The 23,800-nt window shown below is 43.2% G+C and overlaps 2 protein-coding genes across 5 annotated transcripts in view; both read right to left on the bottom strand.

Moving 5' to 3' along the window:
* Nucleotides 1–10,356, bottom strand: part of CENPE (centromere protein E) — an 80,932-nt gene extending 70,576 nt beyond the window's left edge. For all 4 annotated transcript variants that reach the window (XM_070757935.1, XM_070757938.1, XM_070757939.1 and 1 more), the window contains exons 1-8: nucleotides 10,281–10,356; nucleotides 8,700–8,794; nucleotides 6,595–6,684; nucleotides 6,396–6,514; nucleotides 4,861–4,983; nucleotides 3,852–3,933; nucleotides 2,156–2,223; nucleotides 1,913–1,981 (exon numbers count right to left, since the gene is read on the bottom strand). In XM_070757935.1, coding sequence (XP_070614036.1) covers nucleotides 1,913–1,981; nucleotides 2,156–2,223; nucleotides 3,852–3,933; nucleotides 4,861–4,983; nucleotides 6,396–6,514; nucleotides 6,595–6,684; nucleotides 8,700–8,794; nucleotides 10,281–10,336 — 702 coding nt within the window. In that variant the 5' untranslated portion in view covers nucleotides 10,337–10,356. The remainder of the gene's footprint in view (nucleotides 1–1,912; nucleotides 1,982–2,155; nucleotides 2,224–3,851; nucleotides 3,934–4,860; nucleotides 4,984–6,395; nucleotides 6,515–6,594; nucleotides 6,685–8,699; nucleotides 8,795–10,280) is intronic.
* A 950-nt stretch (nucleotides 10,357–11,306) lies between these two features.
* Nucleotides 11,307–20,942, bottom strand: LOC139170550 (radial spoke head protein 6 homolog A-like). Its single transcript, XM_070757934.1, has 6 exons — nucleotides 20,245–20,942; nucleotides 17,412–17,649; nucleotides 15,488–16,246; nucleotides 14,156–14,294; nucleotides 12,710–12,827; nucleotides 11,307–11,744 (listed from the first exon to the last, which is right to left on the bottom strand). The coding sequence occupies exons 1-6, from the start codon at nucleotides 20,844–20,846 to the stop codon at nucleotides 11,513–11,515; spliced, it is 2,088 nt and encodes a 695-aa protein (XP_070614035.1). The 5' UTR covers nucleotides 20,847–20,942; the 3' UTR covers nucleotides 11,307–11,512.
* Nucleotides 20,943–23,800: the final 2,858 nt, after the last annotated feature.

Below are 23,800 nucleotides of genomic sequence, written 5' to 3'. Positions count from 1 at the left end.
CAATTAAACATACAGTGGTACCTCGGTTCTCGACCACAATTCGTTCCAGAAGTGTGGTCGAGAACTGATTTGGTCGAGTACCGAATTAATTTATCCCATAGGAAATAATGGAAATGGATTTAATTGGTTCCCAGCCCCTGTTGACTCGCTGGGAACCAATTAAATCTATTTTCTTTATTTCCTATGGGATAAAAAATCTGAGAGCTGTATAAGCGCTCCAAGCTGCAGGAAGGGTGGGGGCGGCTGCAATCCCGGCAGCTTCGGGGGTCTCCTTTCCTCAGTGCTTCGTCTTGTTACCTGTAGGTAGCTGTACCAACTTTTTCCTTCCCGGCGGCGGCAACGGCTTCCCTTCGAGTAGCAACAGCGCCGGGAACGTTACGTAATGAAGGGACGCTGCTGGAGTGGTGGCAACTGCTGAGATGGCTCCGGCGGCTTCCCTTCATCACGTGACGTTCCTGGCGCTGTTGCTCCTCGAAGGGAAGCCGCCACCATTGCCGCCACCGGGAAGGAGAAAGTTGGTGCAGCTGCCTACAGGTAACAAGATGAAGCACTGAGGAAAGGAGCCCCCTGAAGCTGTCGGGATTGCAGCCGCCCCCAGCGATAACATTTCGGATACTGAACAAAATTTTCTGTTGCTGTTCAGTATCCGAATTTTTGTTCGGATACCGAAAGAAATTTTTGCTGAAAATTTTGTTCGGTATCCGAAACGTATGACAACCAAGGCATTCGAGAACCGAGGTACCACTGTATATTGATAGTTTATATGTATTGTTATACCCAACATAGTATCATACAAGGCACTGACAAACTTTACTGGCGACAATGGATATATTTGCTCTTTCACCCGTGTGCACTTAGCCACATCCTCAACTTGGCGTGGCAGGCACCAGCCAGGGGACAGAAATTGTGAAGTCGGGTCTAAAGATGATAAAGAGTGTGTGGGCTTCAGGACCCTTCTATCCCCCTTGCTTTGTTCTGGTAGCTGTTGATGGGACTTGGAAAAGTGTTTCCCATGGGGTCAGGCCCAATTTCTTTTGTCTGATTCAGGGGGAATTTATTAGCCTATCTGTTGTGGTTGGCTCTGGCCCAGCTCCTGCCCCAGGGAATGTGGAGGTGGAGGCAGGGGAAACGTCAACATGTCCTAGGCCTGTTTTGTTGCCGGCAGTCAGGGAGTCCAGTTTCCTTGGACGAAGAAGGTGGGGGTGACTTGGAAGAGGGGGGCTTGGCACGTAGCCCAGGAAGCCAATCTCCATTATCTTCGGTCGATTAGGATGAGGAAGTGTTAGACCCACACATGCGCAGAATTATGCATCGAAGAGACCAATTGAGGAAATATTACAGGAGATAAGAGAGGCCACCTATGTTTGGGTGGGGCTCCAGTAATTAGAGCTGCTGCTATAAATAGCAGCATGCTAGTTTGGCCATTGTGGAAGATTATCTGATCGCAGTTCTTCAGGATCGTGCCTCGCTGTGTCTGAACTTTGTGGATTTTTCACGCCCTTGACACCAAAGCAGAGCAAAGTGTGTTTGTGTTTCACTTCGTGGGAAGAAGGAGGGCTGTGACGTTTCTTCACAGCTACTAGCTAAGTACTTAAGGACTGATTAAGGGACTTGTACAGCCAACAAGGTTGTTTTGGGGAAGAGTGCTCTTTGCAATACAAAAAGGGTGCTTTGTTTCTTTGGAACCTTGTGATAAAGGACATTGTTTTGAATTTTCAAACGTGTGTGTGTGTCTGAAATTTGTACCCGTGAATTTTCGGGAGGCTTCTACCAGAGAGCCCGGCGGAACACTATCCAGGCTGAGTATAAATCAGAACATAACTCTTACTTAATGTTTATAAAAAGTTACATCAGAATACTATCATATCCCACTTATAGTATTTGAACCTGTGACATCTTACAAGTGACTCACCAAATGAGAAACCATTACAGCTCCTTCGTAACTTGAGCCAGAAGTATGCTTTTCTTTACTTTCAATAATCTTAAAAAAAAAAGATATCATAAACCAGATTTAAAAACATATTTATACATTAGAGCAGTGTTTCCCAACCTTGGCAACTTGAAGATATCTGGACTTCAACTCCCAGAATTCCCCAGCCAGCATTCGCTGGCTGGGGAATTCTGGGAGTTGAAGTCCAAGTTAGTAATCACTTACCATTCTAAAAATTGTATGAGAACGGCTGCTTTTTTCATTCATTTTAGTCTCTCCATAGTGCCTGTTTTCTGTTTAGAAGAAAAATTAGATACACATTATTCTGACACGGGACTTCCTCTTCTGACTCTCTTTTCCCATAAAATAGAACTCAGCAGATCATCCCATACCCAATGAACTACATAGCCTAAAACTTCCATTCCACCTCTTGCTATTTTGCAAGAAATAAAAAAACCCACCCCTTTCAATTTTGTACTTCTTTTTTGGGAATTCTTATAGCAGCCCTTTATTTCCCCCCAAGTCACAGATCATCATTAGTGTTGGGCGAACTCAATGACGTTCAGGTTCAGCGAACTTATCCGAACTTGGCGGCGGAGTTCGGGTAAGTTCGCCGAACCTGAACAGCAGCAGCGCCACTGCGGCGTCCTTTTCTGCAAAAATAAACAAGGAGGTGGGGAATCCCACGATGGGATTCCGGGGGCGGGGCTTTGACATCACGGAGACTCCTTCCTGGCCGGCCAAAACAGGAAGTTGAGATGGAAATAAAGCCACGGGCCAGGAAGGCGTCTCCGTGATGTCAAAGCCCCGCCCCCAGAATCCCATCATGGGATTTCCCTACTTCCTTGTTTATTTTTGCAGAAAAGGACGCCGCAGTGGGGCTGCTGCTGTTCGAGTTCGTCGAACTTACCCGAACTCCGCCGCCCGGGAGGAGAGTGGGGAATCCCATGATGGGATTCCAGGGGCGGGGCTTTGACATCACGGAGATGCCTTCCTGACCGGCCAAAACAGGAAGTTGAGATGGAAATAAAGCCACGGGCCAGGAAGGCGTCTCCGTGACGTCAAAGCCCCGCCCCCGGAATCCCATCGTGGGATTCCCCACTTCCTTTTGCTTGCAGCGCCACTGTGGTGTCCTTTTCCGTAAAAATAAAAGGAAGCAAAAGGAGGTGGGGAATCCCACGATGGGATTCCGGGGGCGGGGCTTTGATGTCACGGAGACTCCTTCTTGGCCCGTGGCTTTATTTCCTCCTCAACTCCCCGTTTCAGCCAGCCAGGAAGGAGTCTCCGTGATGTCAAAGCTCCGCCCCTGGAATCCCATCGTATGCCGCTCCGAGTCTGCGGAGAGGGGCGGCATACAAATCTAAATAAATAAATAAAATAAATAAATTCCCCACTCTCCTCCTGGGCGGCGGCGCTTCGTGGTGTTGGAGCGAACGCCAAACCCGAACTTTTAAAAAAGAAGGACAAATTTCCCATAGTGTTAGGAACTAAACCTTCAATTCTGGTGCCTTGGAACCTATTTTTACAATCTGACCAATCAGGTGTTTACAGTGGGGGTGTCCCTCTGACCTTCCTGCCAATCAGCTTAAAGCTCTGTCAGGAGAATTGGCACTAGACTTATGGTTGGAGGTCACCACAACATGAGGAACTGTATCAGTAGTTTTTTTCTCAGTGCAGAAACTGTACTGAGTAGTAGATGCTTGGAACAAACTTCCAGCAGACGTGGATGATAAATCCACAGTGACTGAATTTAAACATGCCTGGGATAAATATATATCCATCCTAAGATCAAATACAGGAAATAGTATAAGGGCAGACTAGATGGACCATGAGGTCTTTTTCTCCGTCAGTCTTCTATGTTTCTACTAAGGGGTCGCATCATTAGAAAGGTTGAGAATCTTTATCAGGTAGCAAAACTTACTTTCTCCTTTCTTCAGCCAGCTCATCACCTGTTCAGGTGAAATGACTACTTCTTCATTCAGATCTTCAACATAGATCGTCCTCTGCAAGAGAGTGAAGCATTTGGTTATTATTACACCAATCAACATTCTTTATCAGTTTTGAGTACAGTGATACCTCATCTTACAAACGCCTCATCATACAAACTTTTCGAGATACAAACCCGGGGTTTAAGATTTGTTTGCCTCTTCTTACAAACTATTTTCACCTTACAAACCCACCGCCACCTCTGGGATGCCCTGCCTCCAGGCTTCCGTTGCCAGCGAAGCACCCGTTTTTGCGCTGCTGGGATTCCCGAGGCTCCCCTCCATGGGAAACCCCACCTCTGGACTTCCGTGTTTTTGCGATGCTTCAGGGGAATCCCAGCAGCGCAAAAACGGGCGCTTCGCTGGCAATGGAAGTCCGTAGGTGGGGTTTCCCAGCGAGGGGAGCCTCAGTGAAATCACAGCATCACAAAAACACAGAGGTCCGGAGGTGGGGTTTCGAGGACTTCGGTGTTTTTGCAATGCTGCAATGTCACTGATGCTCCCTTCGCTGGGAAACCCCACCTACGGACTTCCGTTGCCAGCGAAGCGCCCGTTTTTGCGATGCTGGGATTCCCCTGCAGCATCGCAAAAACACGGAAGTCCAGAGGTGGGGTTTCCCATGGAGGTGAGCCTCAGGGGAATCCCAGCAGCGCAAAAACGGGCGCTTCGGCTGGCAAAAGGGGTGAATTTGGGTCTTGCACACATTAATCACTTTTCCATTGATTCCTATGGGAAACATTGTTTCGTCTTACAAACTTTTCACCTTAAGAACCTCGTCCCGGAACCAATTAAGTTTGTAAGACAAGGTATCACTGTATTGTGCCTTGTACTCGATACATAATTGGGTTCAACGTTTGATTTAACCATGAATAAAACCTTCAGAAAGCCCTGGCCAGCCCGGGAACAACCCAAGAGATGTGGATTTGTCCAGCCTCAAGTACTTACATTGATGTCTTCCCGAACAACCAATGACTTCTTTTTCCTAATGTTACTGCAGAGCAAGTCTTGTATGGTTTCATTATGAATTTCCATGTATGATATACGGAGCAGGAATTCCCTATCTGGAATCTAAAAGTTATGAGATATAGAGTAGAATTATTTTATTGGCCAAGTGTGATTGGACACACAACAATTTGTCTTCGGTACATATGCTCTCAGTGTACATAAAAGAAAATATAGATTTGTCAAGAATCATGAGGCACAACACTTAATGATCGTCATAGGGGTCAAATAAGCAATGAAGAAACAATATTAATAAAAATCTTAAAGATGCAAGCATCAAGTTAGAGTTATACAGTCATAAGTGGGAAGAAATGGGTGATAGGAATGATTTCATTCATCAATACGTCTGAAGACAACTTGTTCCATAGATCAATTTTTATTGTCAATGCCATTAATCACAAAGCTCTCATTTTTGCATTCCCAGCCATGCATGGAGATGGAAAACCAGAGGAAGGGGGACTCTCTGGTAATCCTCCGTTCATTTTCTTGTAGCCTCTGGGATGGTAATTGTTAGTATGTCTCGGTGCAGCCTTGTGCGAAACCGTCGACATACACAGAGCAGAGTTATTGCAAGGGTGTAGTTGTGTGTTCCAGCCAGTGAAAGACACAGACTCCCAGCGACCGATTAGGTCCCACAGAGTTGGCCTTCTCCGGGTCCCGTCGACTAAACAATGTCGTTGGCGGGTCCCAGGGGAAGAGCCTTCTCTGTGGCGGCCCCGACTCTCTGGAACCAGCTCCTCCCGGAGATTAGAACTGCCCCCACCCTCATTGCCTTTCGTAAACCCCTTAAAACCGCCCCGAGTCTACGGAGAGGGGCGGCATACAAATCTAATAAATAAATAAAAATAAATAAATAAATAAAACCTACCTTTGCCGCCAGGCATGGGGGAACTGAGATATCTCCCCCAGGCCTATACAATTTATGTATGGTATGTTTGTATGTATGTCTGCTTAATAATGGGGTTTTTTAATATGTTTTTTAAATTATTAGATTTGTTACAAATTGTTTTACTGTGTTGTGAGCCGCCCCAAGTCCACGGAGAGGGGCGGCATACAAATCTAAATAATAATAATAATAATAATAATAATAATAATAATAATAATACTTAGTATTTAACAGAGTATTATTTACATATATACAACACAAAGTAGCAAAAGATAACAAACTGCATACAGCTAAGAACATCGCAAAGTAAACTCCCCCCAGAGGGAAAAGTACTGGCGCCCTCTTATGGCAAAACCAGTCAAAGCTCTTAAAGACATAATACAACTTTACAGTATAGACTACCATTGGTAGTTTTCTACATGGCAACCCCAAAACAGGTGAGTACCATGTACTAACAGTAATCATGACATACAGCCTGAAAAAACACTGGCGTGAGAAACTAGGAGCTCAAAAACAGTTTCAATACCAGTCACCCCCATTTCTGCAAAAGCCTTGGGCAGCTGAAATATAAACATTCATTAGAATCACTTACCCTGCAGATTGTATTGAAGACATCGTTAATTGCCATGGGTAAGATACCTGGAGCATCTTTGGTACCCAAGATTGTATATGTTTTGCCTGAAGCTGTCTGACCGTAAGCAAAAACAGTGCCTAAAAATAAGCAGAATGATTAGTTCAAATTAATAGCCACCTGCAGAAATATGCACAAGGATTATTATTTATTAAAGTACCATGATATCCATGGATTGCAGAGTTGATAATAGGAGCAGTCACGCCTTGGTAGACTTCCTTCGTACTGTTGTTAGAGTGGAACACACGATCTTCAAAAGAAAGCAAAAAGTTTGGTCAGTTCCTGAAAAATCATCAGGCTAATATAGGTACTCCTCGATTTGTAACCATTCATTTAGTGACTACCATTTTTTTGGATTTTATACACCAAGATTTTGAAGAAGTAAACAAAAAGAAATCTTTTTTTTTTTTGCCCTCCCTAACCTCCAGAATCACTCTACAGGCCTCCCAAGCCCCATTTTCATAAAGTACATAAGTCTTAAAGTTTAGTATGGCATTTTCAATTAACCAAGATATTCCATTTGTGAATTTTCCTATTACTTTTGTTGTGGTTAGCTCTGGCCCAGCTCCTGCCCCAAGGAATGTGCAGGTGGATGTGGGGAAAACATCCACATGCCGCAGGCCTGTTTTGCTCCCGATGGAATCTGCCGACGAAGCCTCCTCTGACCAAGGAAGCGTGAGTGACAGGGAAGAGGGGAGTTTGGCAGACAGCCCAGGAGGAGATCAATCATCTGTATCATCCTTGGATTCTGAACAAGAATTAATGACACATCCACACATGCGTAGAGTGATGCATAGGAGACAACAACTGAAGGATTATTACAAGAGAAAATGAGGCCACCTGTGGTTGGGTGGGGCTGCTGTAATCAGTGCTACAGATATAAGTGCAACCTGGTGTTTTAGTCTCATGGCAGTTTATCTGATTCATTGTTTCGTCAAGATCGTGGTTTTTGTGCTGTTTAAGACTGTGTGTGGACTCTCTGGACTTTAGAATTGGACTCAATTTCCCAGTTATTGGGTGAGCAATTGGATTGCATTTAACCTGTGCCTTGTGTGTACCAGAAAATCCCTTTGACATTTAAAAAGGGAACTGTTTCTGTTTTTCTGTTTATAAAAACTTTTGTGTTTTCCTTTTATCGTGTGGTGTATGTCTTCCTGGACTAATTACCCTGTAATTACGGGCGGTTGAAACACGCCGGCAGAACAACTTTACATATACTAAATAACAACAGAGTTGGAAGGGACCTTGGAGATCTAGTCCACCACCCTGCTTAGGCAGGAAACTCTACACTATTTCAGAGAGATGTTTATCAAACATCTGCTTAAAAACTTCCAGTGTTGGGGCATTCACAACTTCCGGGGGCTGGCTGTTCCACTGATTAACCGTTCTGACTGTCTGGAAATGTCTCCTTAGTTCTAAGTTACTTCCCTCCTTGTTTAGTTTCCACTCATTGCTTCTTGTTCTACCCTCAGGTTCTTTGGAGAATAGGTTAACTCCTTTGTGGCAACCCCTGAGACATTGGAACACTGCTATCATGTCTCCCCTGGTCCTTCTTTTCATTAAACTAGTTCCTGTAACCGTTCTTCGTATGCTTTAGCCTCCAGTCCCCTAATCATCTTTGTTGCTCTTCTCTGCACTTTTTCTAGAATCTCAACATCCTTTTTGCATCGTGGTGACCAAAACTGAATGCAGTATAGTGTTCCCTTGCTTTTCGTGGGGAATGCGTTCCGAGACTGCCCGCGAAAGTTGAATTTCCGCGAAGTAGAGATGCGGAAGTAAATACACTATTTTTGGCTATGAACAGTGTCACAAGCCTTCCCATAACACTTTAAACCCCTAAATTGCAATTTTCCATTCCCTTAGCAACCATTCAGATTATTACTCACCATGTTCATTTATTAAAGTTTATTAAAAAAAATATTTATTAAAGGCAGACGAAAGTTTGGCAATGACATATGACGTCATCGGATGGGAAAAACCGTGGTAAAGAGAAAAAACCCGCAAAGTATTTTTTAATTAATATTTTTGAAAAACCGTGGTATAGACTTTCCGCAAAGTTCGAACCCGCGAAAATCGAGGGAACACTGTATTCCAGATGTGGCCTTACAAAGTGGTATTAACACTTCACGTGATCTTGATTCTATCCCTCTGTTAATGCAGCCTAGAACTGTGTTGGCTTTTTTGGCAGCTGCTACACACTGAAAACGTGCATACTCATGCTGAAAAGCACACAAACACACATTCCAGGAGTTATCAAGAGCTTACCAAAGACAAATGACCTGGTTCCATCTATTTGTGATACAGTGCAGTCTTCACTTTTCCATGAAACCTGTCCTTTTTCATTAAGATCTTCATGTTCTCTGGAAGGACAAATCAGACGTTTTCAGGTCAGAAGATTATTTCAGGAATGAAGAGAAATCTTTCCCTTAAAAATGGATATGCCTCCTTAATGAGCTTTAAGTTGGTGGATCTCACCCAGATAAGGTTTATACTTTCTTGACATCAGAAACTTTTGGAAAATGCATACTACACTCTCAGATGGTGTGTAAACTATATAGAACAGAAAGGTCAGATCTGAATTGAAACCATCCAGATCATAGTTTAATATTAAACATTTCACTATACTGTCATATATATACCTCTACTTAAGAACTTAATTTGTTCTGTGACCAGGTTCTTAAGTAGAAAAGTTTGTAAGTAGAAGCAATTTCCCATAGGAATCAATGTGAAAGCAAATAATGTGTGCAAACCCATTAGGAAAGAAATAAAACCTCGGAATTTGGGTGGGAGGAGAAGGAAGAAGGTGAGGTGAGGGGAATAAAAAAAATCCAAAACTTTAAGGCTTAAAAAAAATGGCAGGAAACTGGCTGGGCCTTCGTGCTGCTCTCAAATTTCCTGGGAAATTTTTCTGGGCTCAGGTTCTTAAGTAGAAAATGGTTCTTAAGAAAAGACAAAAAAATCTTGAACACCCAGTTCTTATCTAGAAAAGTTCTTAAGTAGAGGCGTTCTTAAGTAGAAGTACCACTGCGTCTGTGTGTGTGTATGTATGTATGTATATGTATGTATGTGTGTGTATATATAAACATGTGATACACACACACACACATACATGTACATACACACATGGTTTTATATTGCATTGGCATACTTCAGTCTCAAAAGACCATGGTATCATACTCTGGATTCCCCAGAGCTTGAAGCCTGGGTAGGTTAGTATGGAAGACAGATCTGCTACTTGGATAACAGTCCATCCATTATTACATACATACATATATATATGGTTTTATTTATTTATTAAAATTTACAAATTAAAAATATATACCTCACAATAATCTTTTACAGATCTTTATCCATTTTCTTATATTTCTTATTTTACAATATTAGTATATACATTGTGTTTATTTATATTTAAAAGGATAAATAGATGGAAAGGTATAAGTATATAAATATATATATATATATATTTATATTTTATTCTCTATATAATATGTATTCAAATCCCCGTAAGGGTATGGCTAGCTGATGAGAGCAAAATAGCTTGACATAAGTCATATTTTATATGAAATAGACGTGTATGTGTTTATACATACACCTATGTTGTGGTGAAATGTTTAATATTAAACTCTGATCTGGGTGGTTTCAATTCAGGTCTTTGTTTGAAATGCACTCATTATGGAGAATAGCTGTCTGGTTGCATAGACTTGATGGCACTTAATCGATCTGAAAAGGGACAGGGCGGGTCAGTGGTTAAGACGCTGAGCTTGTCGATCAAAACTTTCATAAGATCCGAACCACAAGGGGAAATTGGCAACCCATCTCTAAACCTAATAACACAGGCAAACCTACCTTGCAATAAGCGGCCGCACTCTCACGCAAACGGTAACGCCGCCTTCCTCCGCCATCTCGTCTCGCTTCCAAGTAGCGGCACTTTTCAAATTTAGCGTCATATATTTAAATTGTCCCGCAGGCCTCTTCCGATTGGTCGATTGGCGAGGCAAGACGCGTTTCCACACCCAAAGGCAGACTGAACCATTATTCCAGAGGGGGGGGGTAGTGTCGCAAAGGGTGAATGCATTCTAAGCTCTTGAGGGGTAGTATGGAAGAAAATGGATGTATTCTATTTTTATTTATTTAAAAAATAAAATACCTACCTTTGCTTCCATACTACCCCTCAAGAGCTTGGAATGCATTCGCCCTTTGGGACACTCCGCCCCCTCTGGAATAATGGTTCAGTCCGCCTTTGGGAGGAAACGCGTCTTGCCTCGCCAACCGACCAATCGGAAGAGGCCGGGGGGGAGGATTTTAATATGTTGACGCTCAATTTAAAACGTTTCCTCCCAGAGGCGGACTGAATCATTATTCCAGGGAGGGGGGGTGTCGCAAAGGGCGAATGCATTCCAAGCTCTTGGGGGGGGGGTGGGTATGGAAGAAAAGGGATGTACAGTACTGTAATTAATCGTTATTAGATGTGAAGTCCACGGTGTGTGGATCCCGAACGCTTTTTTCCCTGCGAGCAAAAGCGTGTGTGTGTTTGTATGTGGGTATGATTGATTGTGTTTAGAAGAAAGGAAGGAATGGCGAAGATTTAGATGTTTAGGAGGACAAGTTTGGAAAATAAGGATGACGAGGATTTGTGTAAAATATATTTTCTTTGGAATAATATGGACAATATGTATATTGCCATCTCATATTTGTGAAAATCTGCATTGTCCTTTTGTCTTATTGCATCTGGCTGTAAACAAGGCTTGTGAGTTAAGATCGCCACCAATTCCATATTTAAGAAATTGTTTCCTTATTGAAATAAAATAGTTAATAAGCTATTGAACTTTACCCTTTTTGTATTGATGATATATTACAACTGCTGGAAACAAATTTAATTTAAAATTGAGATTTATTGCTATTCCAAACTGCTTTTAAATAAATATATCTATTCGCACACATATATATATATGTTTAATTTTTGGTCTACTCCTCAAAGGTACTATAAATAATCAATGTTTTATGCAATAGTATCTATTAGAATACATTTGTAAAAAAAATTATCCTTAACAAAAACGATCATAACATTATTTTTGAGCTTAATCGTCCTCATCCTCGTCTTCGTCCTCGTCCATTTCTTCCATTTCTTCTGCTTCCAAAGCCTCCTCTTGTGCAGCTTTAAGTGCCATCTCTTCTTCCACAGTTGGATCAAGTCCTTCAGTGACTTCAGGTCCAATAATATATTCTCCTTGCACTAGGGGTGGCAATGCAGGGCTGAAGTTTTCTGGGCTATATTTGTGACCCCAGCCAATATAAATGTTATCAAATTTCCTAAAACAAAAAACAGAAGACTTTAAGATGATTAAAAATGGGCATCTAATTAGTGATGCCTCTTTCCTTCAACCCACTCCCCCCGACAATGTTTACCACTCCTTCCCAATCAAGTTGGGGCTTCCAAGGCTCAGGATTCCTAGCCAACATGACCATGAATGCACCAGAATGAGAAAAAACTGATCACCTGTATGTATCTTATCAGGTTTATTATCTATTTATTATTTATTAATTGGATTTATATGCTGCCTCTCTTTGAGGACTTGGGGGAGGGGGGCTTACAACATATAAAGGAAACAATTTAAATTACTTTCAGGACTGTCTGGCCTCGTGCATCCCAGGGTCCCACAGAGTCGGTTTTCTCCAGGTACTGTCAGCCAGACAATGTCGGCTGGTGGGGCCTAAGGGAAGAGCCTTTTCTGTGGCGGCCCCGGCCCTCTTGGATGTCCCTCCCAAGATACGTACCACCCCCCCCCAACGGTGGGATACGTGGAGGTAGCAAAATCGCACACAGAGCTGCAGGTGCGCCCATGTTTCGGCAAGGTTTTACCTACGGCTCTGTGCGCTATTTTGCTACCTCCAGGTGCTGGCCCTGCAAGAACTTATGAGCTGTGGCGGCAAGCGCAATTTAGAGCTCTAGGAATCTCCTGGGAGGAAACAGGGCCGGAAAAGGCGGGGAGAAGCCTCCGTGGGGCCTCTCTAGGAATCTCCTGGGAGGAAACAGGATCAGAAAAGGCGGGGAGAAGCTTCCATGGGGCCTCTCTAGGAATCTGCTAGGAGGAAACTGGGCCTCCACCCTCCCTGTAGTTTCCCCAATCGCACACATTATTTGCTTTTACATTGATTCCTATGGGGAAAATTGCTTCTTCTTACAAACTTTTCTACTTAAGAACCTGGTCACGAATTAATTTCGTAAGCAGAGGTACCACTGTAATCAGAAAAATACATTGATCCTTATTACCTACCTTCCAATAGCAAAGGAGTATGCTCCAGGCCACAAGTTAGCTTGAAGGATCGCGAGGGCATATTGAGGAACTAAATGTGTCGAAGCGTCAGAAGACCATGGAGCGATGTTTTGAATATCTGTTAAGAACAAATCGATTTTGGGATATCAGAAATATTTTGTACCAAATCATGGTGTCAGGATAAACTTACAGAAAAAGATCAGAAGCCGTAGTCTTGTCGGTAGAAAAAATACATCCTTCTAGTTAAAAATTTTAATTACTGTATTTTTCGGAGTACTGTATAAGATTCATCATCACTTTAGTTTGGGGGGAGGAAAACAAGGGAAAAAAATTTCTGCTTCTGCCTCCCAGCAATTTGCCTCCCAGCAGCAGTACAGATGTTATACACCAGGGGTTTCAAACTCACGGCCCGTGGACCAACTGCGGCCCCCACCTCAATATCAAAGTTTAATGTTAGTGCAGCCTGAGTTTGATACGAATGGCACTTTTCAGTGTTGTGTGCAGAGCTGAATGAACCTACCAATCACGGTGGGGTATATTGCTCTCAGAGGTGGGACATCAGCCGGGCACAAGAAAATAAAAACCTGCCTCTCCCAGCAATTTGCATCCTATCAACTTTAGTTTCACTTTCAGTTTTAGCACCTGGCCTGCAGCCTCAAATCAGCTGAGGGTCAGGAAGCAGGCTCTGTTCTGTTTGCTGCAAAGAGGTAAATTCCTGGGAGGCAGAGGCCAAAGGGTGGGGGTGACTAGGTGGGGCTACATTTGGTATACAAGATGCACCCAAGGAGAATCTAAAGAAATTAAAACTGTAGCATTGGAAAGTGCTCAAGCGGTGATAGTATTAGGATGGAAAGACTCTACAAAATGGACACTACAGAATTGGTATTGGTACATGGTGGATTACATACATTTTGAAATTATGGAAATAAGATTAAATAATTTTGATGAGAATAAACTAGAGAAGCTGATGGTGCGATGGAACAAGGTAAAAGATTATATGTTAAGTAGAATCTGTGATGTAAATACGAAAAATAAACTACAATCTCTCTTTTAGTAAAAAAAGTGTTCAAGATAGAGCCAAGGATCAATAGATAGACAAATAACTTAAAAGTCTTTGAATCCTCCTATAGGGGTGGTGGGGGTGACGGGGTGTGTGTGTTGTTTGGTGATGGGCACATGCACTGTGCACTGTTATATGTTTGTTTATTGTAAACCTATAAAATCAATAAAATTTATTTTAAAAAAAACAAAACAAGATGCACCCAAGTTTTCACCCCTCTTTGGTGGTATAAAAATATGTGTCTTATACTCCGAAAAATGGTATGTACCATGTGATAAGTTGATTTAACCGAATCAGTCAGTGGTTGACCATCGCCGGCTTTCTCACTGCCCAAACAATCTTAGGAAGAAAAGAGAATCGGCCAGGTGAGGCTTTTGCTGTAGTACCTGCATCTTCAGAGAGTGGTGTGAGAAGAGGAGGCCCCGTTTCCTGTAACTCTTCAGCCTCTTCTTGTTTCTCTTCTTCATCCTCCTCTTCCTCCTCTTCCTCTGATTTTTGATAGGGATTAACCCAGGTACAGCGCCCCTGCACCCAAAGGAACCAAAGTTAGGAAGGTTGATGACTTTTTTCCGTTTGCCACATATATAAGCCACACTTCTCTCTACTGGAAGTCTACAGTGCCTTATTGTAGCTCTCCTCAATCAGGCTTTTTCGTTGAGCTGCCTGGTATTTTAAAAACATGTCATACCTGAGTGTATGGGACATTTTGGGGTCATACAGTGATACCTCGTCTTACAAACCCCTCGTCATACAAACTTTTTGAGAAACAAACCCAGGGTTTAAGATTTTTTTGCCTCTGCTTCCAAACTATTTTTACCTTACAAACCCAAGCCGCCGCCACTGGGATGCCCCGCCTCCGGACTTCTGTTGCCAGCGAAGCGCCCGTTTTTGCGCTGCTGTTATTCCCCTGAGGCTCCCCTCCATGGGAAACCCCACCTCTGGACTTCCGTGTTTTTGCGATGCTGCAGGGGAATCCCAGCAGCGCAAAAATGGGTGCTTCGCTGGCAACGGAAGTTCAGAGGTGGGGTTTCCCAGCGAGGGGAGCCTCAGAGAAATCGCAGCATCACAAAAACACGGAGGTCCGGAGGTGGGGTTTCGAGGACTTCTGTGTTTTTGTGATGCTGCAATTTCGCTGAGGCTCCCCTCGCTGGAAAACCCCACCTCTGGACTTCCGTTGCCAGCGAAGCACCCGTTTTTGCGCTGCTGGGATTCCCCTGCAGCATCGCAAAAACACGGAAGTCCGGAGGTAGTGTTTCCCATGGAGGGGAGCCTCAGGGAAATCCCAGCAGCGCAAAAACGGGTGCTTCGGCTGGCAAAAGGGGTGAGCTTTGGGCCAGCACGCATTAATCGCTTTTCCATTGATTCCTATGGGAAACATTGTTTCATCTTACAAACCTTTCACCTTACAAACCTCGTCCCGGAACCAATTAAGTTTGTAAGACGAGGTATCACTGTATATGTACGACAAATATAATTGGGAATGTTTTGGTAAGCATAGGAGATTCATGAAATATTTTCTATCACGCTACCTATTTAAAAGCGGATACATTTTTATTGTCAAGTGCCTACTGCTGGCTGGGTGACTTTGGGCTCTCTCAGCCCACTTCACCGCACATGGTGGCGATTATGTGGAAAAAATAGGAGTCAAAAGTGTACTGAGGTTCTGATTTCTTTTAAAAACATCACTTAGCAATCAGTGCAGATTTTACCAAACATACCTGTTTTAAAATATTCTGTACGTGATGCACCCAGTTTGAAAGGGTATCTAACAACTCTGGCACCGGAATGGGTTCAAAGTCGGGATTTTCTTCGTAACTGTCTCTTCCAGCTCCACCTTCTTCTTCTTCATCTCCTTCTTCTTCTCCAAACTGATAAAACCCGAGTGGACTGACCTGTGTTGCTGCTGAAATGCGGGCAATCTGGGCCCTCAGATAATTAGACTCATTGCCAGGGAAAGGTGGATAGCCCACAATGGGGGCATCTAACTTTCCCACTAAGAACTTCTTAATTTTCCTGGCGTTCACGATCTGAGCAGGGGTCACCTGGGGTAATTTCACCCAAGGTTTGCCTGGTTCGTTGCAAACGTAATACGTGTATTTATTGGTACCAGTCCGATAATCTTCTTTTGCTATTACAGGCGGTGGCTTGTAGTTGGGTTTTGGTGGCTCGTCTTTTTCTTCTTCGTCTTCTTCATCTTCATCCCTGGCCTCAATTCCTTCTTTTAGTCCTTCCTCGCCAGTTTCTTCTTCCTCTGCTTCTTCCTCTTCCTCTCCTTCACGGAATTCGACTTCAGCTACAATATAGTTGGCTTCAATCCCTAGCATTTTGCCCCAAAAGCGACATGTTTGGATTGGATGAGTGGAAATCAGTAGTTTGAGAGCAAGGAATATGTGATAGTATTCTTCTGAGCTCAGACCAATTCCAGCCTGTTCAAAATAGTAGGCTGTCTCCATTACGTTGGGTAGAGGGGTTTCTGGCTAAAAAAACAACAACACAAAACCTCAAATAGGAAGCATAATGATAGAATAGTCATTCACTGTATATAAACATTTTTTTCTTACTGGAGCAATCCTAAATTTATAATTTATAATTTAACATAATTGAACAAATTATAAATTATAATTTAACACTGAATTTAACAAGATACATTCACAAGTAATACATAGCCTTGAAATTTTCTTCCCATTTGCTGCAAGGAGGTAAATTGCGGGGAGGTAGAGGCCATGGGTTATGACCTATAAAGCCTTTCATGGCATCGGACCAGAATATCTCCGGGACCGCCTTCTGCCGCATGAATCCCAGCGACCGGTTAGGTTCCACAGAGTTGGCCTTCTCCGGGTCCCGTCGACTAAGCAATGTCATTTGGCGGGACCCAGGAGAAGAGTCTTCTCTGTGGCAGCCCCGGCCCTCTGGAACCAGCTCCCCCCAGATATCAGAGTTGCCCCCACCCTCCTTGCCTTTCGCAAGCTCCTTAAAACCCACCTCTGTCGTCAGGCATGGGGGAATTGAAATTTCCCTTCCCCCTAGGCTTATAGAATTTATACATGGTATGCCTGTATGTATGAGTGGTTCTTTAAATTGGGGTTTTTTAGATTATTTTTAATATTAGATTTGTTTACATTGTCTTTTTATACTGTTGTTAGCCGCCCCGAGCCCTCGGAGAGGGGCGGCATACAAATCTAATAAATGAATGAATGAATGAATGAATAAATGAATGAATAAATAAATAAATAAATAAATATATAAAAGGATGTGGGTGGCTAGGTGGGGCTACATTCGGTATATAAGATGCACCCAAGTTTTCACTCTCTCTTTGGGAGTAAAAAGATGTGAAAAATATGGTACTTAGCAACCATGGCAAGAAAGGACGTAAAATGGGGCAAAATTCACTTAACCAATGTCTCACTTAACAATGGAAATTTGGGGCTTAATTGTGTTTGGAAATCGAGTAATATCTGCAGAAGGTTTTTCTGTCTTTTATCTATTTATCTATCGCCTTTCTACAACACTAGCATGTGCCGTGCCCCATAATATAAGATAAAATGGGGCAAAGTTCACTTACCAAATATTTTACTTAGCAATATACATTTTGGGCTCAGTTACGGTTGTAAGTGAAGGACTATATGCCTTGGACTGACTCACCAATTCCTCTTCTGGTTCTTGATCTGCCCCCTCTCCACCGCCAGCCCTTTGGAACAGAGTTTTGTACATTTCAGCCAATTCAAATGTTGGATGTTTTTCAAAATCATCTCGGAGGGTGTCCAATTTCTTTTGGAATCGCGCACACTTTATATCCTTGCTGATGTTCTCAATTATATCGGCTGGGTTTTCAGGCCGCTCTTCCAGAATCTTTGACAACATGTCAGAAAGATGGTCATACCTATGTAATTATAAAAAAAGAATTGCTATTGACCAACTACTGTTGGTTATGACCTTCATGGCACTGGACCAGATTATCTCAGGGACCGTCTTCTGCCGCACGAATCCCAGCGACCAGTTAGGTCCCACAGAGTGGGTCTTCTCCGGGTCCCGTCAACTAAACAATGCCGCTTGGCAGGACCCAGGGGAAGAGCCTTCTCTGTGGCGGCCCCGGCCCTCTGGAACCAACTCCCCCCAGAGATTAGAGTTGCCCCCACCCTCCTTGCCTTTTGCAAGCTACTTAAAAATTAAGATTCCTTCTCCCCCTAGGCCTTTACAATTGTATGTATGATATGTTTGTATGCATGTTTGTGGTTTTTAAAAAATATATTAAGGGGTTTTTAATTTGCTTTTAGTATTGGATTATTACTGTATGCTGTTTATGATTGCTGTTAGCCGCCCCGAGTTTTCAGAGAGGGGCGGCATATAAATCTAATAAAACTAAACTAAACTAAACTACTACCAATTGTAACTGGCTCATTTCTCTCATATGCTACCTCATTAGCTTTCAAACCATTTGTCAAAGAAGGAGATCTATGAAAACTTGGGAATATAATGAACTTTATTATGGTTAAGATGTTGGGCTCAGAGGACCAACTTTTAGTTCATCTTCCATCAGAGAAGCATGGGATGACATTCAAACAAAAACTTTGTCCCAGCCCAACTGAGATCTTTTCTCCCTTTGGGGAGAAAACTCTTTCTTCTTTGTGGCAACCTCTGAGATATTGGAACACTGCTATCATGTCTCCCTGGTCCTTCTTTTCATTAAACTAGCCATGCCCAGTTCCATATATTTTAGCCTCCAGTCCCCTAATCATCTTTGTTGCTCTTCTCTGCACTGTTTCTAGAGTCTCAATATCCTTTTTGCATTGTGGCAACCAAAACTGAATGCAGTATTCCAAGTGTGGCCTTACCAAGACCTTATAAAGTGGTATTAACACTTCGTGTGATCTTGATTCTATCCCTCTGTTAATGCAGCCTAGGACTGTGTTGGCTTTTTTTGGCAGCTGCTGCACACGGCTGGTTCATATTTAAATGGTTGTCCACTAGGACTCCAAGATGCCTCTCACAATTACCACTGATGAGCAATGTACCACATATAGTGTACCAGTGCATTTTGCTTTTCTTTCCTAAATGTAGATCCTTACTTTTTTCACCATTGAATTTTATTTTGCTACATAGCGCCCATTGTTCAAGTTTGCAAGATCCTTATAAAATAAATAAACCCAAAAAACTCCCCCAAATAAAGAAACAAAAAAAAGTTAAACAGAGCAAGGTAGGTGAAGAACCCAACACTGCCTGGGGTCCCCCACCCCCAGGATGGGCTGCTGCCCGGACGGGGGGACAGACGATGACGACGACGCAATGGGGTATCAAAAATGGAACTCCACCCCAGAGCACCCAATTTGCACTGAAAGATGTTGAAAGAAAATGTAGGGCGTCTTTTTTGGGCAGCCTCTGCGTTCTTCCCGAAAGCGTTTAAAACCCCCAAAGCCGGTGATTTTGCTACAAACAAAAGTGTCTAGGAAAAGTATAAGGAAATAAGATTTGAAATTAATTCTACGTGATCTGGGTTTCTGCCTCTACCTCCTTTCCGAACGGCTATCGTATTCTCTAGAACAGAGGTCTTCATAGCTGGCTGGAGAATTCTGGGAGTTGAAATTCACAAGTCTTAAAGTTGCCAAGTTTGGGGAGCCCTGCTCTAGAAAATAAAACGAATAATGCTTGGAACCTAACGTTTTGCCAGAAACCTTGATTTTGTTTGGTAGTCTGCAGGAAGGAGGGTTAAGACTCTTATGTGTAAAGGAGCATTTCGGGATGTTCATTGAGGCTGTGAAAGTAGCAGCGGACACTTTAGATTGTTGCCTTTGAGTAAGTGATTATTTTAATTTCAATCCTGAAGGCACCTTCATGACAATGCTCAAAATGTGCTTCCAAAATTCTAAGTGAGATGTTTCTGTCATTCACTGTTCTATAGCTGCTCACTTCTAGGATATGAGTGAATTCGACTACCTGCCAATCATCCTAACCCTAACCTTTGACCTGAGTGATGTCATGTTGGCCATCTTTAAACCAGTCACATGACGGTCACTTGATCGTCAAACCACTTCTACCTGGTCACATGGCCAAAAAGCCACACCCACCAAATAAGCCACACCCCCAGTGTGGTAGTAAAAAATTTGGTAGCCCTTCACTGCATATATACATAGAATGAAATAGTATATTTTGGATGTTCAGTAATAGTAAATAGATGGGGAAATTGTATCTCTTTGAGGAGAGGCCAATCATCCTAACCCTAACCTTTGACCTGAGTGATGTCATGTTGGCCACCTTTAAACCAGTCACATGATTAAGATTTATTAGATTTGTATGCTACCCCTCTCCGAAGACTCACGTTGGCCACCTTTAAACCAGTCACATGACCTTTAAGCCACCACCGGTCCCATGATCATGAGCCATCTTTAAACCAGTCACATGATCCTCAAGCCACTTCTACCTGGTCACATGGCCAGAAAGCCACACCCACAAAACGAGCCCTTCCCTGCCTGCTACTCACAAGCTGACCCCCGTTTTGAAGCTGGTTCGCAACAGGTAGGCCTTGGCATTCTTTATGGCCAGAGTCCGAGGACCCGGATCTGGGATTTGATCCTCGTATAAATTCATCCCCAGCTGGGAAGGGAAGCCCGGCTCGTGGGGCTGGTAAGGGCCGTGGCCCTCCGACTGCAGGAGCTGGCTGCTGCGGGATCCCGCGGCTTGGAAAGCGCCGCCCAGCCTCTGGTCCGAGTAGCCGCCCGGCCCGGTGAAGCTGAAGGGCTGCTGGGCGTTGACCCTGCCGGACGGCTGCTGCTGCCATGACACGCCGCCCCTGGAATCCGGCGTGGCGCCCCTCGATTGAAAGAGCGGGCCGCGGGCTTGCTGGGGCTGGTAGGCGGCGCCCCGGCCTTCCTGCTGGTCGTAGGCGCTCAGCCGAGGCTGCTCGGGCTGGTAGATGACGCTCCGCTGGGGCTGGATCGGGCCCGAGCCCGTGACCGAGCCCGAGCCCGAACCGCGGCCCAGCGGCCGGCTTTCTTCGGGCGCCTCTTCGGCATCGGGCGCGGGGGCCTCCGCGGGGGTTTGATCTTGGGGCTCCGGCTGCTCTTCGGGAGGAGGCTCCTCCATTGGGTCCAAAGCGGGAGAGCGCCCAGTTCGCTTCGCCTCGAGAGATGCCGGCGGCTTCTTCACTGTTTGCGCGGAGCGTTGCTAAGGTCAACGGGCGCCGTTGCTAGGGAGAGCGGATTGGCTGCGACGCTCCTGACTGGAGGAGCCGGGGAGAAGGGCGCCGCCAGCGGTCGCCTCGGGAAATGGGCCTGCCGGGCGGGTTTTTCCCCCCACCCGCTGCGCTTGAAGTTCCGTTGCTGGGCGTATTATCCAAGAGTCAAGGAGGATCGAGTTGATCCCCAGAATAGAATAAAATAGAATAGGGATAGGATAGAATAGGATATAGAATGGATATAGAATAGAATAGAATAGGGATAGGGATAGAATAGAATATGGAATAGAATAAAATAGAATATAGAATAGAATAAAATAGAATAGAATATAGAATAGAATAAAATATAATATTAGGGAATAGAATAGAATGGAATGGAATATAATAGAATATTATCAAATAGAATAGAATAAAATAGAATATTATGGGATAGGAATAGAATAGAATATTATAGAATGGAAGTGAATGGAATAGAATAGGAACAGAACAGAACAGAACAAAACAAAACAGAATATTATCAATAGACTCGAAATAGAATAGAATATTATAGAATGGAATAGAAACATTGAGACATAGAAGATTGATGGCAGAAAAAGACCTCAGTATTTTACCTTAGGATGAATATATGTTTATCCCAGGCATGTTTAAATTCTGTTACTGTGGATTTACCAACCACGTCTGCTGGAAGTTTGTTCCAAGCATCTACTACTCTTTCAGTAAAATAATATTTTCCCACGTTGCTTCTGATATTTCCCCCAGCTAACCTCAGATTGTGCCCCCCTTCCTAATAGGAATAGAATAGAATATTATAGAACAGAATAGGAATAGAATAGAATATTATAGAAAAGAATAAGAATAGGGGCAGAATAGAATAGGACAGAATAGAATAGAACTGATAAAGGGGCTAAAATGTTGCTTACAATATGCAAATGGAACAATAATAATATATTTGGCTAAACGGATTAAAATTTATGTTATGTTCTAAACCTAAAAGAGAATTTTTATAAAATGATGTATTAAGTTACCTGCCAGACCTTAGTATGTTAGCAAAGACTAAACTATTTTCTACTAGAACAGCACTTTTAGTTTATAAAAGAAATGGTATTTCCTCTTTATCTTGAAAGTTCAGAGCAGGGAGGAGATATTTTACAACAACTTGACGGGTGCCCTACCTTGACAACTTTAAGTCTTGTTGACTTCAACTCCCAGAATTTCCCAAATCTTAAAAGTTTTCAAGGTGATAGTCTAACCATTTGATGGAACTAATGCACTCCAAGTTCAAGGAGGACAATGCTCATGAAGATAGGTTGTCATAATGTACAGTTGATATGGCCACCAGGTTGATTTGAAAACATTCTCCCCGATCCACAGCTCACCTTTCAGCTGTGGCAAGGGGGGCGTTTGCCCAGGTTCGTCTGGTGCACCAGTTGCGACCCTATCTGGACTGGGACTCACTGCTCACAGTCACTCATGCCCTCATCACCTCGAGGTTTGACTACTGTAATGCTCTCTACATGAGGCTACCTTTGAAAAGTGTTCGGAAACTTCAGATTGTGCAGAATGCAGCTGCAAGAGCAGTCATGGGCTTCCCAAGGTATGCCCATGTTACACCAACACTCCGCAGTCTGCATTGGTTGCCGATCAATTTCTGGTCACAATTCAAAGTGTTGGTTATGACCTATAAAGCCCTTCATGGCATTGGACCAGAATATCTCCGGGACCGCCTTCTGCCGCACGAATCCCAGTGACCAGTTAGGTCCCACAGAGTTGGCCTTCTCCAGATCCCATCGACTAAACAATGTCGTCTGGCGGGACCCAGGAGAAGAGCCTTCTCTGTGGCAGCCCCGGCCCTCTGGAACCAGCTCCCCCCAGATATCAGAGTTGCCCCTACCCTCCTTGCCTTTCGCAAGTTCCTTAAAACCCACCTCTGTCGTCAGGCCTGGGGGAATTGAAATTTCCCTTCCCCCTAGGCTTATAGAATTTATACATGGTATGCTTGAATGTATGATTGGTTCTTTAAATTGGGGTTTTTAAGATTATTTTTAATATTAGATTTGTTCACATTGTCTTTTTTATTATTGTTAGCCGCCCTGAGTCTTCGGAGAGGGGCGGCATACAAATCTAATAAATACAAATACAAATTCTCAGAAGCCAGTAGAAAAATATAGCAAGCCATGTGTCCAGCAGATGGCAGCTGTATTCCAATGATGTTTTTTGGTATGAAATTCAAACAAGTAACAAAATAATGTAATTGCTACCATGGACAAAACGTTGGATGCAGCAGGATAGCTTTAAAATGAAAACAGTGTGTGTTTTGTTATAGAAATACAGAGGACTGCAAAAGTTCCTACCTTTTCCTTGTTTCACACAGGATCAGAGCTCAAAGCAGGGGCATCCTGAATTGCATAGGAAGAACACATTGAGACCCACATGTACATAATCCACACCCCAAGTTCACATAAAGGACCAGTTCCCTTATAAAACCAAGTTCTTGCAGCCCATTTTGTCCACAGTTTAGAGAAAGTTCTGAAAGCAGAACTTTTGTTCTTGGGAATAACATCACTTTTTTGCATTGTATGCCTTGATAACAATTTTCTTTGATTTGTTCTTGCTTTAACCTGGGTTATGAAAACCACAAACACAGGAACACAGTTTCTCTCAAGAAACTGAATTAAAGATATTTAGAATTGACATCACTCAGAAACTACCAAGAGTATCTATATTGGGGTTTCTTTTGGATTTTTTAACCTAAAACTGTAATTTAGATTGCTAAATATTAGATTTGTTACTATTTATTGTTTTTTTAAAAAAATTAATAGAGTTGAAAGGGACCGTTAGGTCATCGAGTCCAACCCCCTGCCTG

The sequence above is a fragment of the Erythrolamprus reginae genome, chromosome 7 (assembly GCF_031021105.1).
Source record: "Erythrolamprus reginae isolate rEryReg1 chromosome 7, rEryReg1.hap1, whole genome shotgun sequence".
Classification (NCBI taxonomy): Eukaryota; Metazoa; Chordata; class Lepidosauria; order Squamata; family Dipsadidae; genus Erythrolamprus; species Erythrolamprus reginae.
This window is presented reverse-complemented; position numbering and strand designations above follow the sequence as displayed.

Excerpts from the sequence above, each read along its gene's own strand:
- LOC139170550 (XM_070757934.1), bottom strand. The coding sequence starts at position 20,846 with ATGGAGGAGCCTCCTCCCGAAGAGCAGCCGGAGCCCCAAGATCAAACC. Across the intron at positions 16,247-17,411 it reads AAGAACCAGAAGAGGAATTG|CCAGAAACCCCTCTACCCAA; the intron begins GTGAGTCAGTCC and ends TTGTTTTTTTAG. Across the intron at positions 12,828-14,155 it reads ACCACTCTCTGAAGATGCAG|ATATTCAAAACATCGCTCCA; the intron begins GTACTACAGCAA and ends TGTTCTTAACAG.